This window comes from Myxine glutinosa, unplaced genomic scaffold, assembly GCF_964187855.1.
Source record: "Myxine glutinosa unplaced genomic scaffold, kmMyxGlut1.1 SCAFFOLD_537, whole genome shotgun sequence".
Classification (NCBI taxonomy): Eukaryota; Metazoa; Chordata; class Myxini; order Myxiniformes; family Myxinidae; genus Myxine; species Myxine glutinosa.
The window spans coordinates 191,665-207,500 of NW_027616634.1; the positions used below are offsets into that span (position 1 = coordinate 191,665).

At 41.6% G+C, this 15,836-nt stretch overlaps 1 protein-coding gene across 1 annotated transcript in view; it reads left to right on the plus strand.

The window, feature by feature from the left end:
• Positions 1–1,681: 1,681 nt before the first annotated feature.
• Positions 1,682–15,836, plus strand: part of LOC137414181 (uncharacterized) — a 23,669-nt gene continuing 9,514 nt past the window's right edge. The window contains exons 1-4 of the mRNA XM_078768816.1: positions 1,682–1,961; positions 7,794–8,071; positions 11,156–11,368; positions 13,205–13,331. Of these exons, the coding sequence (XP_078624942.1) occupies positions 13,227–13,331 (105 nt within the window). The 5' untranslated portion in view covers positions 1,682–1,961; positions 7,794–8,071; positions 11,156–11,368; positions 13,205–13,226. The remainder of the gene's footprint in view (positions 1,962–7,793; positions 8,072–11,155; positions 11,369–13,204; positions 13,332–15,836) is intronic.

Consider the following 15,836-nt stretch of genomic DNA (forward strand, 5'->3'; position numbering starts at 1 on the left):
TCGCACTTGTGTTAGTGTTGAAAACCCACTTTTCGCACATGTGTTAGTGAAGGAAACCACTTTCACACTTGTGTTGGTGCAGGAAACCACTTTTGCACTTGTATTAGTGTGGGAAAACAAGTTAATGATGAAACTCAATAAAAGAAATATTCACATATAATCTGAATATGCTGATGTTCCTGAAATATACGGTTGTGATGTGAAGTTCTTTGTGGAGGTGAATGTTTATCTGAAAGTGATAATTACCGGTAATATCATTGGGTAGGGAATATGTTTCCAAAATGACATACAACATATAGTTGGCAGTGAAGTCCAATTGATAATGAAATTATATACAACACCATGCCAAGTGTATTGGCTGTTTGTCGTCATAGTTTTATGAATGTCCGATAAGAAATTGAAAGTTACGTATTGATGTGAAGTTCTTGATGTTGAATAAACATACCACACAGTTATCATTAATATAACATTTATGTGTAATTCAATATTGTTTTTAGTAATGATATACAGCGGTTATTATTCAGTGATGTCACACTGAAGTTAAGTCTGAAAAGCATCCCAAACACAAAATGTCCGCTGACGCGGCATGAGGTATTGATGCCAATCGTGATGTGAAGTCCCTTGCAGAGGTGAACATTTATCTGAAAGTGATCATGAATACACCATCGGATAGGTAATTCAGTATGCTTTCATGTGATACATATCACGTAGTGGTCAATTCATTCAAATTAAGATGGCAGCCTGAAAAGCAACCCCACCCTAAGTGGCAATCGACGCGAACCGTATTCACAGATTTCTGGGTAGCAATGTAAAAACGGTTGAAAGTGTACATTCATCGGTATATTTTCAATGTATTTATTCTGTTTTATTCATATGGCGCCCTAAGGCTTCTAATGTAATAGATCTAGTTGACCTTTGGCGGTTTATAGTGGTTCCTGATTGATTGTAAGATATGCTTTAGTCGAAATGTTCGCTTTTAACGGCTACGCATACTTACGGACAAGATACACAAATTATCATATTCACCTCAATTATTGTCTGATTTATTCCAAGGATATACCATAGGATAGGTATTTCATTCCTCTTTCCAGTGTTTTATGATATGTCATGATTAATGTATACCAAGAAGCACTATAGACTCTTTAACACCCATACCCCCCCATTTTGAAGCGTGTGAAAATTTACGCTTATCCACCTCGACCCACCTAACATAAAGTGCTGTTGACATTTTTCCCTTGCAGGCTTTGGGATTGACAAATGGATTCCCACTCCTAAATAGCTCAGGAACAATAATCAATCGTCAAACCTTGGTATCAGGGGGGAGGGTGGGGGGGTGCAGCAAACTCCTTAGATAGAGCTCTTTCTGGAATTGGATCATAGGCTACCATATGTCCTACCCTCTCCTGTTGGTGTTTCCTCTTTTCAATTTTGTTCCCTTGCATTCCGCTATAGCTCTTCCATGAGCCTCGACCATGTATCCAAAAAACCCAAATGGTCGATTATGTGAATGGTCATATTTTGAGTTATTGTATCATCACTTAATGGCGACAATGATTGAAGTCAATAGAGAAAGGATTCAAACCGATGTGGTTTTACATCTTGTTTGTTTCATCAAAATGTCCGCAGGACGATGGGAGGAGGAAGCGAGCGATGAATCGTTACACATGATGCTTGTTATTGTGAGAATCGACCGAGGGAGATGGGAGGGAAAAGTCAGGGAGAGTCAAAAGTAGAAGTGGGGCAGAGAGCAAACGGAAGAGTAGGAGGAGCTAAATATCAACCAATCACATCAGCATGCATCAAGGGGCGTGGATTTGGGATAAGATGCTGAATGGTGGATAATCGAGGAGGCGGGGAAAGGGGCGTGGTTAAAGAGTGGGATTCAGTATTTATTCCCCTACACTGCGTGAAGCTTTGAGGTTACTTTCACCTTATAAAGTTCAGACAAAAGCTGTTCAACCGTGAGTATCCACTTATGTTTTGTTGCGCAGAGTTCGCCGTGCATCGTTTAATTATCCGGTTCATGTTTTTATCCATAAGTTCCCTAACTTCCCTAATTCCCCAGAAAAGCTCACATGGCAACACAGGCACTTGATTTCTAACATGCACTTAACTTGGCTGTCCTTGTGTGTTATAGAGTTGGAGATGAGAAGAGTTAAAAACAAATTAAAAGTTCAGTGAAGGAGAATATGGGAGAGAAAGAAAGGTTTTGGGACGAGATATGGGAAGGGCATACCGGCGTGGGATTTGGGGTGACTGTGGGGCGTGCTCATAATTTGCATACGTAATAATTAGATGGATGGCTAACCTCGCATTGAGTTCAAGGCAAGCTGAATTATTAATTTATTATAAGACTTTTAATTGGCATTGCATGGTTTGATGTAATTAGCCCGTCCCCTGCGCAGCAGCAGGAGACGGGGTTTTGCAATCACTGTGTGTGTGTGTGTGTGTGTGTGTGTGTGTGTGTGTGTGTGTGTGTGTGTGTGTGTGTGTGTGTGTGTGTGTGTGTGCATCCTGTAACGTTTTTCCCATTTGGGGTTTGTCATCAAATTTTCACCAAATTTTTATTATGATAACACAGAGAAGGCAAATTAATAATTATGTCAAAAGGTCAAAGGTCAGCAACACATAAAATCACAAATTTTCATCCAATTGACCTGAAATTTCAATTTACCATTTGAGTTTTGTCATCAAATTTTCACCAAAGCTTTATTATGATAACTAGCGTGACTCAGCGTGCTACGCGCGCCTCACCACACGTCGTTTCAGAGGGGTAGGCATCTTTGACTATTTCGGTGTCTTTTGGGTCTTCATGGTGTTTTGGGTCTTCAGGGCCATTTGGATCTTCAGGATCTTTTGGATCCTCTGGGCCTTTAAAGGCATTTTGGGTCTTTGATGTGTTTTGGGTCTTCATGGTATTTTGGGTCATCAGAGGCTTTTGGGTCTTAAGGGTCTTTTGGTTCTTCTTGGTCTTTAAGGGTCTTTGGGGTCTTTTTGGTCTTCAGGTTCTTTTGGGTATTCGGGGTGTTTTGGGTCTCCGGAGTGTTTTGGGTCTTCGGGGTGTTTTTGGGTCTTCAAGGGTGTTTTGGGTCTTCGGGGTGTTTTGGGTCTTCGGGATGTTTTGGGCCTTCGGGGTGTTTTGGGTCTTTTGGGTTTTTGGGTATTCAGGGTCTTTTTGAGCCTCGGGGCCTTGAAGGGTATTTTGGGTCTTTGGAGGTCTTCAGGGTATTATGGGTCTTGGTGGTCTGAAGGGTCTTGGGGGAATTAAAGGGTCGTCAAAGATCTGAGGGGTCTCAGCAGTCTTAACGCAATTAAGAGGGTTAATTAAGAGGGTGGTAATTTTATTTGAAGAAGAAGAAGAAGACATTTTAGTCGCATATAAACATAGCGACAAAACGACATAACGACAGAACCATATACGTTTGCTCTATTATAATAAGAAGATATGGAGAAGGCAAATTAATAATTATGTCAAAGGTCAGGATCACATAAAATCATCAATTTTCATCCGATTGACCTGAAATTCAAAGAATTTGCATATTGGGTCACTAAATTGGTTCACCAATCAAAAGCTACAAGCGGATTGTTTTTTTTTTAGATCAAAGGTCAAAGGTCAAGGCAGCATGGAGTGGTTTTTTTATATCAAAGGTCAAAGGTCATGGCTGCATAAAATCATCAATTTTCATTTTCTTTTTTAACTGTTTTTGGTATTTGAGAATATGAAAGAAGAAGAAGAAGAAGATGACTGAATACAAACGGATACGTATGGTTTTGCATTTTCAGATGCTTTCTAGTTGAGGTAATATCTCCACATAAAAGTAAATACTCATTGAACACCACTTAAATCGTCAATCTTACCATCACTGATGAGGGGAATGAAGAGTATTTTGACTAAATTTGCAAACTTATTTGCTCAAAAGCTTCGTCATGAATCCTCGAAACGTTACTTCTATTTTCAGTATTGGAAACCAATATTATATCGTGTGTACAAGCATATACTGCACAAGTACAACAAACTCGGGCACAGGAGTTGGCCGTTTGGCCCATCATGCATACTCTTCCACACTATCAGCACTACATCAATCCGATCTATCAGTAAATCGACTTCATCCCACTTGGGAGGACAGTGGGCCGGGCTCAGGGGCATCACAAGCCCCGTCTCCCACTCTTCTTCTCCATTTTGTGGCATGATGATTCGGTTTTGTAACCGGATTGGTATTCTGAACTTCAACCGAGTTCCTCCCCCCCCCCCCCCCCCCCCTTCCCAGCTCTTTTTGCATCTGACCTTTAGACGCAGTGAGTGGCATCATACTGCAGATAAGTCCTTGCCATGTATGCGTCTGCCATTAAAGGGGCAATATAAGTACGACTGTCGACTGGCAATAAAACAAATGGTGTCCTTGAAGAATTTTGTTGTTTAAAGCTCACAAAGATTGCTCAAAGAATACACACAGAAAGTAAAGATCAAAGGGTGAATGTACACCAACCCTAACAATGGAGGCTGACATGACATGGCAATCACGTGATGGCTTTAGAGCATTGTGATTGGTTCAATGACTTGTCACATTATATTCCTCCCAATCATCGAGATCATTGGGCTGCACTTGCTGGTTTATGAATATCAATTTCTGCGAAATTACGAGTTCCAAGATGAGTGGGTGATGTCATTGGGAAAAATGTATTTACCGGTACCCTAAATAAATGCCCCAACTCTGTCACAAGTTTTCCATCTTCCTAGATTTCCTCTCTTCTTCTTCCGCAAAGAAGGATAATTAAGAAGAGCGAGCCATCCACCCGAACGACCTCACAGAATAGCACAGTGGAAGGAGGCAGCCATCTTCACCTTCACCAAAGGATACCTTCACCAAGTTAAACCACAAAGGAATGTTACAGCAGGTCCAGGAAGGGACGATGGATAACATTTGCTAACAATTTGGAAAGCAGTACATGATGCCAGGCAGTACCGATTGATCTATAGTTTGGGATTAAGGGTATCCATCCATTGTGGAGAGAGAAGCAGCATGTCCAGGGTGGAATGACCTGGGCAGAGGACAAATGAATCGATGATCAGAAAAAGAGAATAGACGAATCTTAAGATCTACTCCAACAATCAATTTCACTGCTTCGCTTTTGATGGGGAAGATGGCCGACTTGTTCTTTGTTGTTGAGAGGGTCTGTTTTTGACATATCCTCCTCATGGAATGATGTTACATTGGAAACCTTTTAATTGCCCTTCTTCACCATGGCAAAGGATACCTTGCAGAAGTTCTGTATAAAAGTTAGCATAAGCTGTGATGAGCCAATTAAGCCAGCTTTGCTGCGAAAAAGTTGATGCTCAGATCACTTAAAGTTTCTTCAATCCCATTCCTCCCTCCGGGTCTTCAAAACAGCTGTTCACCACCATCTCTTATCTTCCCCCATCCAAAACCCTGATCTTTTCTACCCCCATTAACACATCCCAAACCCAACTTTTTCATATTTCCTGTTTTCTTTCCCGAACCGAACCCATTTCCATGGTGTCCATCTCGTTTTATCCCGTGTACCCGGTCCCAACCCTCTCCCTTCCACAGATCTCCCGATGTCCCTGTTATCTACTGTTGTGCTTCCCTCTCTCCCCCTCTTGTCTCCCGCTCCCTTTATTAAATGTTATATGTGTTTGCTCTTACACGAGCCTCGACTTAGTAGACAAAAAAAAAACCTAAAATATCAAATCTGCTTTTTCAACAGGATGCCAAGTCTACAACACTTGGTGAGGGGGTGGTGGGAGTTGGGCAACGGGAATAGTGGGGCAAGCACAAGGACATGTGTGTGTTTGTCTGTCCGCTCACTTATACTTGCCCACAAGTCACAATTTAAAACCGATCTTCACGAAACTTCACCAAATGGCAGAGTTGGTGGTTGGACAGAATCTTATTAATTTTTTTAGGTCAAAAGGTCAACATCGACCAAAGGTCAACCACTTTTCTTCAAATCTCTAAAATCCTCAATTTTCATCCGATTGACTTGAAATTTGAAAAAATGATTATCATATCAGCTAACTGAATTCAACCACCAACTAATTTTGAGATCAACATAGGTCATAAGGTCAACATAAGCCAAAGGTCAACCACTTTTCTCAAATTTCTAAAATCCACAATTTTCATCCGATTGACTTGAAATCTGAAGAGGATTTGCATATCAGCTTTCTGAAACTAACCACCAACTATTTTTGAGGCCAACATAGGCCAAAAGTTCAACATAAAATTGTCAATTTTCATCCGATTAACTTAAAATTTGAAGGCGATTTGCATATCAGGTCACGGAATACAACCACCAATTATTTAAGAGGTCAAAAGGATGCTCTACTGAGTGCCATTCTGCTTTGTTCTCGATTGCCAAGCGTCGCTCTATGAGTAATTTTTCATTCTGTCTGTTTGTCTGTATGTCAATCGCCTAGAGGTCACAATTTTAAAACAATCTTTAACGAAACTTCACCAAATGGTAGAGTTGTCACAAGGAAGAAGCCTATTGATTTTGAGGTTAAAAAGGTCAACATAGGCCAAAGGTCAACAACTTTGTCAAATTTGGACAATCCTCAATTTTCATCCGATTGACTTGAAATTTGAATAGGATTGTCATATCAGTTTACTGAATTTAAACACCAATTATTTTTGAGGTCAACATAGGCCAAAAGGTCAACATAGGCCAAAAGGTCAACATAGGCCAGATTTCTAAAATTGTCAATATTCACCTGATTGACTTGAAATTTGAATAGGATTTTCATATCAGTTTACTGAATTTAAACACCAATTATTTTTGAGATCAACATAGGCCAAAAGGTCAACATAGGCCAAAAGGTCAACATAGGCCAGATTTCTAAAATTGTCAATATTCACCTGATTGACTTGAAATTTGAAGAGGATTTGCATACTTGACCCTTAAATTCAACCACCAATAGTTTGTAGGGCAACATATGCCAAAAGGTCAACATATGCCAAAATGTCAACATATGCTGAAAGGTCAACAGCTTATTTTAGGTATTTCGCAAGTATCGTACTATGGATAACACATTTCTTGTTTGATTTTTTGGCCCCTGGTGGTGAGTGGGGTTTAGGAGGGTGATGGTGATAAAGGTCGTTGTTGGGTGAATAGCACTATCTAATTATGGTACAAGTCACCTATCCTCTTGTGCACCACCATTTTCAGCATCGGCAAAAAAATTATAATGAAAGATAACCAAGTCTTTATTTGCTACTCAATGGTACATTTCTCGGGTGGAAAAATGGAATGATCGATATCCATCAAATCTTGGAATTCTGTTTTTTTGACATTTAAATGCTTCAACTCAAGCAGCCACTTCAACTTCAGTGAATTCCACATTAACCTTAATGTATGGGGAGGCAGTCGTGTCTTGTTCACCCATGATTGATCGAAACCATTTGATCAACGGTGAAAAGCTCAAAGTTAAGTCTCGGAGGCATTCAAGGATCCACATAGGTAGAACATTCTGGTTAAGGTATTGACCGCAAAGGCCCAACTCTCATGAAAGATACTCTACCATACGCTATTCTGTAGCCACGGATACAGTCAGGATAGCCTGCTTAAATCACCACTAGAGCACAACATGTTTTATGATGAAACAGCGCCCGCAGACATTGAAATACTAGGCCTCCATTTTACTGAGTTGAACTTGGACCAGATGCTTGGAGGTTAGGCCATCTTGCCAAAAGGCTCTTGTATTACCCGACAGAAGAGCCAAATATAAGTTACAAATTTGGTCATTTTACTAATCCTATCTGATATCTTTTTTCCAGAGAAGACACAAAAGGAGGAAGTGGCCAACCCCCATAATGGGGCGGCCTCAATTCAGAGGAGGGGGTTGGGGGGAAGGGTCTCTCCTTCTCCTCACCTCTTCGCTCTTGGCTTTACTGGCATGTGTGGCCATGGAGGAGCCTGGGGGACCTGGACCTGGACCTCCAGCCATGTGCATGGAGGGCCCGACTTGGCAGCAAGCAGAGGCTGACGGGGCGAGTGTTCGTGTGGTTGCTCTCCTTTCTGCTAATTGAGCATTCTGAGTGAAGCAAGCAAGAAGGTGCGTTGGGTGTGTTTGCAAATAGATAAAACTTCCAAGACTAAGCATTTTAAAGCACTTTGACCTTTATAACCGAAGTCAGCTATTATCTCAAATTGTGAGTTTTGAAACGCAGCTTTGTTTTGGGAAAATGCAGCCATTTATGTGCAACTATCTTAACCTGATTGCGTAATTTCACCTGTATCTCTTGGCACCTGCCGTGCAGCCCATCCCTCACCTGCAACGTAAGCAAAATGTTGTGCGTGGTGATCAACTTGCTGTAATGGGGATGTTTCATCGAATCGTTAGCCTGTTGTTGGCTTACTGGTTAAGATGGCTGCCTTGAGACCTTCGGGCCTTGAGTTCGTGCCCCTGATGTGCCGTTGAAATAAAGTCTCAGTTGTTCACCTTTTCAACATTGGCATTCCATACTGATCGTCACCTGCCACTGTGAGAGCAGTCACGCATATCTGGCATGTTCAACTCCTGCGGAGGTTATCCGCTTGGTCCATCCACCAACTGTACTGGAGATGATGTCATCGTCCCCGGATGCCTCTGTAGACGTTTATGGATATTTCCAATACTCTCCTTCTCACACACCAATAATTCAATAACAGCACATTGTTTCTGACGGGCATCCATAGGGGCAGCCATGTTTGACGACTGGTACAGCACCAACACATGTTCCCGACAATGTAATCATTACCCTGTGCTCGCGGAACGAAAAGCAGGGTTAGGCAATCGGGTGCGTACGTACGTGTGGCGTACCTACGTACATCGCCATTTTTAAAATTCATTTTCACACCAACCGTTGGTCTGATTGACACAAAATTTTCATCATAGGAGCGGCTCCTTCTATAGAAATTTGTTATTCATAATTATGACGTCTTAAATCACGTGGTATGGACGCCATCTTGGAAAAACGATGCACCTCTATATCTCCGAAACCGCTCAATGGAAAAAAATTAAACATGGCTCATTGTCAAGTACTCCCCATGGAGAATAAGATATGTTAATGATGTCATCGGTGCCTTCATTCTGACGTCATAATTCGACAAGTATAACGCTCAATCCGATCAGTATTCTTTTTTTTTTTTCTCCGCAACCTTTAGTCCGATGGAGCCGAAAATTTCATAAGAGGCTCGCCTCCTGCTGTATAATATTTTAATGTTAAATATGACGTCATAAGTCACGTGTTACAGGCACCATTTTGGAAAAACTGAAAAATGTTGCACCTCTATATCTCCGAAAGCAATACATGGAAAAAAAATTGAAACGTGGCTCATTGTAAAAAAAAAAAAAAAAAAAAAAAAAAAAAAAAAAAAAAAAAAAAAAAAAAAAAAAAAAAACTCCGCATGGGGAATAATTGTTGTTAACAATGACGTCATTGGTGCCTTAATTATGACGTCATAATTTGACAAGCACAACGCTTAGTCAGATCAGTTTGATATTTCTTGAGCATGATCGACACAACAATTATATTAGAAGATATAAATATATGATGTCATCGCGCTCGTGGTCTGGCAGCCATATTGGATCAAAGAAAAAAACCGTTCAAAAACAGAAGAGTTGGCTCGCACCAAGTTGAATGCGCAGGGTAAGTATTCGATGAATACCATGTCGTCATATGAGGCGGGAAGGATGTACCTATACACTGCACAAGTAAAAATGCCTTAGGATAAATATAGTGTTGTAAAAACATTGTGAGGCATACTTTTGGAGTGACTCATATAATTAGCAAGAAAACTATTTGCTTACAAATTATATATCCACTTGAATATTGAAAAATAACTATGAACTTGTCATTGCTTGGACTATTTTGAGTATCTCTCTAAAATCAAGACTCTCTATTCACCTTCACTCCTTCATGCCTCTTTTGTCCCGCCTCTGGAACAAACTCCCACACTCTCTTCAATCCCACTCTGTATGAAAAAGCTTCCAGACCTCACTTCAAGATACGAAGCTTTATTCAAATCGATCTTTGGCATCCTACGCAACAGGCAATAATATCATCAGTCCGACAAAACTAATCAAGCATTATAAAGCAAAGCCAAGTATTCTGAACATGAGTCATCAATCCCAGTCATTTCTTACCAAGAAGATCGAGCGCAGATCCAGCGCTCATCTCTGCATAACTCATTCAGTAGACAAGATACTGACCCCCTCGCTCACCGAGCGGTTGCCCCTAAATAGGCATCCAATATGCCCGACGCCTACGAAGGCTCTTCTTCTTCTTCATTTTCACCACACACTCCTCCTTCCAGCTCTTTAAAACAGCTGCTCACCACCATCTCTTATCTTCCCCCATCCAAAACCTTGATCTTTTCTACCCCCGTTAATTCACCCCAGATCCACGTTTTTGAAATACCGACTTCTTTCCTGGAAGTCCTAGCAGTGTGCATGTGTTTTTTTTTTTTACCTCTCCCACCCCGCCCTCCCCTTCCCACGCCTCCTTCTCCCAAGCCCTCTCCCTCCCACAGATCTCCCGATGTCGCTGCTCTCAAATGTTGTACTTGTGTGCTTCCCTCTCTCCCCATCTTGTCTCCCGCTCCCTTTATCATATGTTTTATGCGTCAGTTTGTCTTTTTGTAATCAATGTTAGCTCTTACACGAGCCTCGATCTTGTATACGAAAAACAAAAAAAACCTTTTCGACGACCCTCGTACATCCTTATTTTCATCTATTTTGAACACTTCACAGTAACAAGAGCTTTGGCTTTGTGTGGCAAGAATTTCCAAACTATTCCAATGACATCATGGTTGCAGCACATGATGTCAATGGCATGGACTGCAATTAGGTCGTCAAAGCATGAAACTGACCATTAGAACCTGTTCTACCTGGCTGCTGACACAAATGGACACTAGCCCTCACCGGCAGGACCAGTTCTAATTCAATCAGAAAACAGTCAATTTTAACAGTGCACATTTTGAAAAAAAAAAAAACAACCTACCCAATCCCTCCAACAACAATGGAGGCCTTTGTCCTGCCATGGGTTATATTGGACTGGCTTACAGGAGGTGGAGGTGCTGTATGACGTAATTTGGAGGATTTGTTTTTCCAAATAAGTGTTGCAATAACTATTTGGGTTGCCTTATTTTACGCAAGGCTCACGGAGCTGCACTGCAGTCTGGCACGGGAAGGCCTGCCTGCACCTTCACTGCTGCTCATTAACTCTGCTGACACATCCTCACGCCGCAAATTGCATCACCTCCACCGTGCAGCAAAAGAACGTGCCACTGTGTGCCAGACACCTGCCAACACCACTGAGCAATGGCACGGCAGTGGTGGCAGCCATGGTGATGTCTACATCTATGACAGGTGTGCTTACCCTGTCAGGGGTCTGTTTTGTAAAAGTAAAGGAGCTTTTTCTTTATCCTCTTATTGATGGGCATCCTTTAACATTTTTATGTGCGGTAGTGATAATTTAGTTGCTGAGGTTTGGATTGGCATTCTGTATGTCATTTTGTAGCTGTCACTTTCATTACACCAATGCTTTCATACTACCAGACTCAGTAGTGCTGTGGTTAGAGTATACTCCATGAATCTGGGAGGTCGGCTAACCCTAACACTGACCAGGTCATAGCAAAGATATAAAAAATGGTACGTGCTGCTTCATCACTTGACACCCAGAGGTTTAGAGCAGAGGATGACACAGAGGATGACACAGAGGATGACCCTCAGAGGATGACCCTCAGAGGATGACACCCATATGATAGAGCAGAGGATGACACAGAGGATGACCCTCAGAGGATGACACCCATATGATAGAGCAGAGGATGACACAGAGGGTGACCCTCAGAGGATGACACCCGTATGATAGAGCAGAGGATGACCTTCAGAGGATGACCTTCAGAGGATGACACCCATATGATAGAGCTGTGGATGACACAGAGGATGACCCTCAGAGGATGACACCCATATGATAGAGCAGAGGATGACACAGAGGGTGACCCTCAGAGGATGACACCCATATGATAGAGCAGAGGATGACCTTCAGAGGATGACACCCAGATGATAGAGCAGAGGATGACACCCAGATGATAGAGCAGAGGATGACACAGAGGATGACCCTCAGAGGATGACACCCAGATGATAGAGCAGAGGATGACCCTCAGAGGATGACACCCATATGAAAGAGCAGAGGATGACATAGAGGACAACACCAGATGTCCATACACCTTCTGGAGCCAAGAAGAACTTGGCTCCAGGCACGGACTGTATAGCCCTCATCAAGGCCAGGCCTTAATTAAATAAAAGAGAAGAAAAGTGTATGATAAAAAGTGGATGATGTTTGTTTGCGAGAAAGATTAAAGCTAGCCAGGTAGCTGTAGTTTGAGTGAGACAGAAAGTAAGACCATCCATCCTGACACGGAGACTGTAAGATGGTTCTGGGCACCACTTTAACGCTCCTAAGTCAGGACGATAGTAACACACTGGGCGGGTGATGTCTACAACCAACTATCCAGAAATTGGAAGGCAACCTCCCTCACCCATCGTATAGAACACCATGAAGACGAACTAATACATACAGTCATTGGTTAACTCTCACATAGCAATATAATTTAATAATCAATGCACGGCAGAACAGGATTCGAGGGCAGGTCCTCTCCTGGCAATCTTAGTCTTGAGTTAAGGGTTTGTTCGTCATTATATTTCAAAAGCATCTAAAGCTCATTCTGGAACTTGGACCAACATCACATATTGGACAAAGGCATAAGGACAGAATATACTTTTATCTGATTTACAACGACACGAGTAGACACTGGACAAATCCACGTACGACTACTATATGGGATTTAAATTTGCATGGGATCCCAGCATTATGAGTCTTGGGTTCAGATGAAAACGTCAAACAGGCCAACCCAGGTTTAAACCTTGAACGACCTGTCGATCTTCGACAAGAAGGAATTCCATGTGATCCAGTTGTAAGTTGCTCTGGTTAGAATGTGGAGCTTCTTGCCATGCCTGGGTTCTCTTTTCCACTTTAGTATCGTGCTTCTCCTACCGAGTTCCACTGTGCCCATTACCTTCTACATTTAACGTCACCTGGATTGTTATTCCTCACAATGACTGTACCATGTCCTCTTGCATCCCTGTTCTCAAGGTACAGTACTTTACTCTCTGACTGATCTTCATACGGTTCTCGCTTAACAGGTGCCATCGGCTGACATTTCACATGGCCCTGCCAATGTCGTACTTGGACTTCCCATATGTCAAAACCGCCATCATGAACACACACAGCAACGAAGTCTGTGGGCCATGCCCAGAAAGCGGGGCTGAGGTGAGTCGGAGTAAATGATCAAATACATATACTGCATATATATATATACTAGCTTGGCTCCGCGTCGTCACTGAGGAACGGGCTTATTTTAGCTGAGGCTAATGACTGTACCTGAGTTGCTGTGTTCATGATTTACACCAATCATAACACAAACAATTATTTTGCACAAATTTATTTGTAGTGTTTGTGATATTACATTTTTATAAACAATTTAGGTTCAATGCTTAGGTTAAAAAAATATGTAAAATTCAAAAAGGAACCCCTCAGCACGTACATACGGGAGGGGTAGGTGCAGACTAGAAGTTTGGGACGATTACACCTCACCACCACGTAATTCAAAACACCTCACCATCACGTAATTCAAAACACCTCACCACCACGTAATTCAAAACACCTCACCACCACGTAATTCAAAACACCTCACCACCACGTAATTCAAAACACCTCACCACCACGTAATTCAAAACACCTCACCTCCACATAATTCCTCACCACCACATAATTTAAAACAACTCACCACCACATAATTTAAAACACCTCACCACCATGTAATTCCTCACCACCACCTAATTAAAAACACCTCACCACCACATAATTTAAAACACCTCACCACCACATAATTTAAAACACCTCACCACCACATAATTCAAAACACCTCACGACCACGTAATTTAAAACACCTCACCACCACATAATTCAAAACACCTCACCACCACGTAATTTAAAACAACTCACCACCACGTAATTCAAAACACCTCACCCACCATGTAATTTAAAACACCTCACCACCAGATAATTCAAAACACCTCACCCCCACGTAATTCCTCACCACCACATAATTTAAAACAACTCACCACCACATAATTTAAAACACCTCACCACCATGTAATTCCTCACCACCACCTAATTAAAAACCTCACCACCACATAATTCAAAACACCTAACCCCAATGTAATTTAAAACACCTCAACCCCAAGTAATTCAAAACACCTCACTCCCATGTAATTCCTCACCACCACCTAATTTAAAACACCTCAACACCACATAATTTAAAACACCTCACCACCACATAATTTAAAACACCTCACCACCACATAATTCAAAACACCTCACCACCACATAATTCAAAACACCTCACCCCCATGTAATTCAAAACACCTCACCACCACCTAATTTAAAACACCTCACCACCAAGTAATTTAAAACACCTCACCACATTATTCAAAACACCTCACCCGCATGTAATTTAAAACACCTCACCCCATGTAATTCAAAACACCTCACTCCGACGTAAATCAAAACACCTCACCACCACCTAAATTAAAACACCCCGCCACCAAGTAATTTAAAACACCTCACCACCAAGTAATTTAAAACACCTCACCCCCATGTAATTTAAAACACCTCACCCCCATGTAATTTAAAACACGTCACCACTACATAATTAAAAACACCTCACCACCACGTAATTCAAAACACCTCACCACAACGTGATTTAAAACACCTCATGACCACGTGATTCAAAACACCCCACCACCATGTAATTTAAAACACCTCACCACCAAGTAATTCAAAACACCTCACCACCACGTAATTCAAAACACCTCACCACCACCTAATTTAAAACACCTCACCACCAAGTAATTTAAAACACCTCACCACATTATTCAAAACACCTCACCCGCATGTAATTTAAAACACCTCACCCCATGTAATTCAAAACACCTCACTCCGACGTAAATGAAAACACCTCACCACCACCTAAATTAAAACACCCCGCCACCACGTAATTTAAAACACCTCACCACCAAGTAATTTAAAACACCTCACCCCCATGTAATTTAAAACACCTCACCCCCATGTAATTTAAAACACGTCACCACTACATAATTAAAAACACCTCACCACCACGTAATTCAAAACACCTCACCACAACGCGATTTAAAACACCTCATGACCACGTGATTCAAAACACCCCACCACCATGTAATTTAAAACACCTCACCACCAAGTAATTCAAAACACCTCACCACCACGTAATTCAAAACACCTTACCACCACGTAATTTAAAACACCTCACCACCACGTAATTCAAAACACCTCACCCCCATGTAATTCCTCACCACCACCTAATTTAAAACACCTCACCACCGCCTAATTTAAAACACCTCACCACCACATAATTTAAAACACCTCACCACCACGTAATTCAAAACACCTCACCCCCATGTAATTCCTCACCACCACATAATTTTAAACACCTCACCACCACATAATTTAAAACACCTCCACCACAAAATTTAAAACACCTCACCACCATGTAATTCAAAACACCTCACCCCCATGTAATTTAAAACACCTCACCCCCATGTAATTTAAAACACCTCACCACCACCTAATGTAAAACACCTCACCACCAAGTAATTTAAAACACCTCACCACCACGTAATTCAAAACACCTCACCCCCATGTAATTTAAAACACCTCACCACCACGTAATTCAAA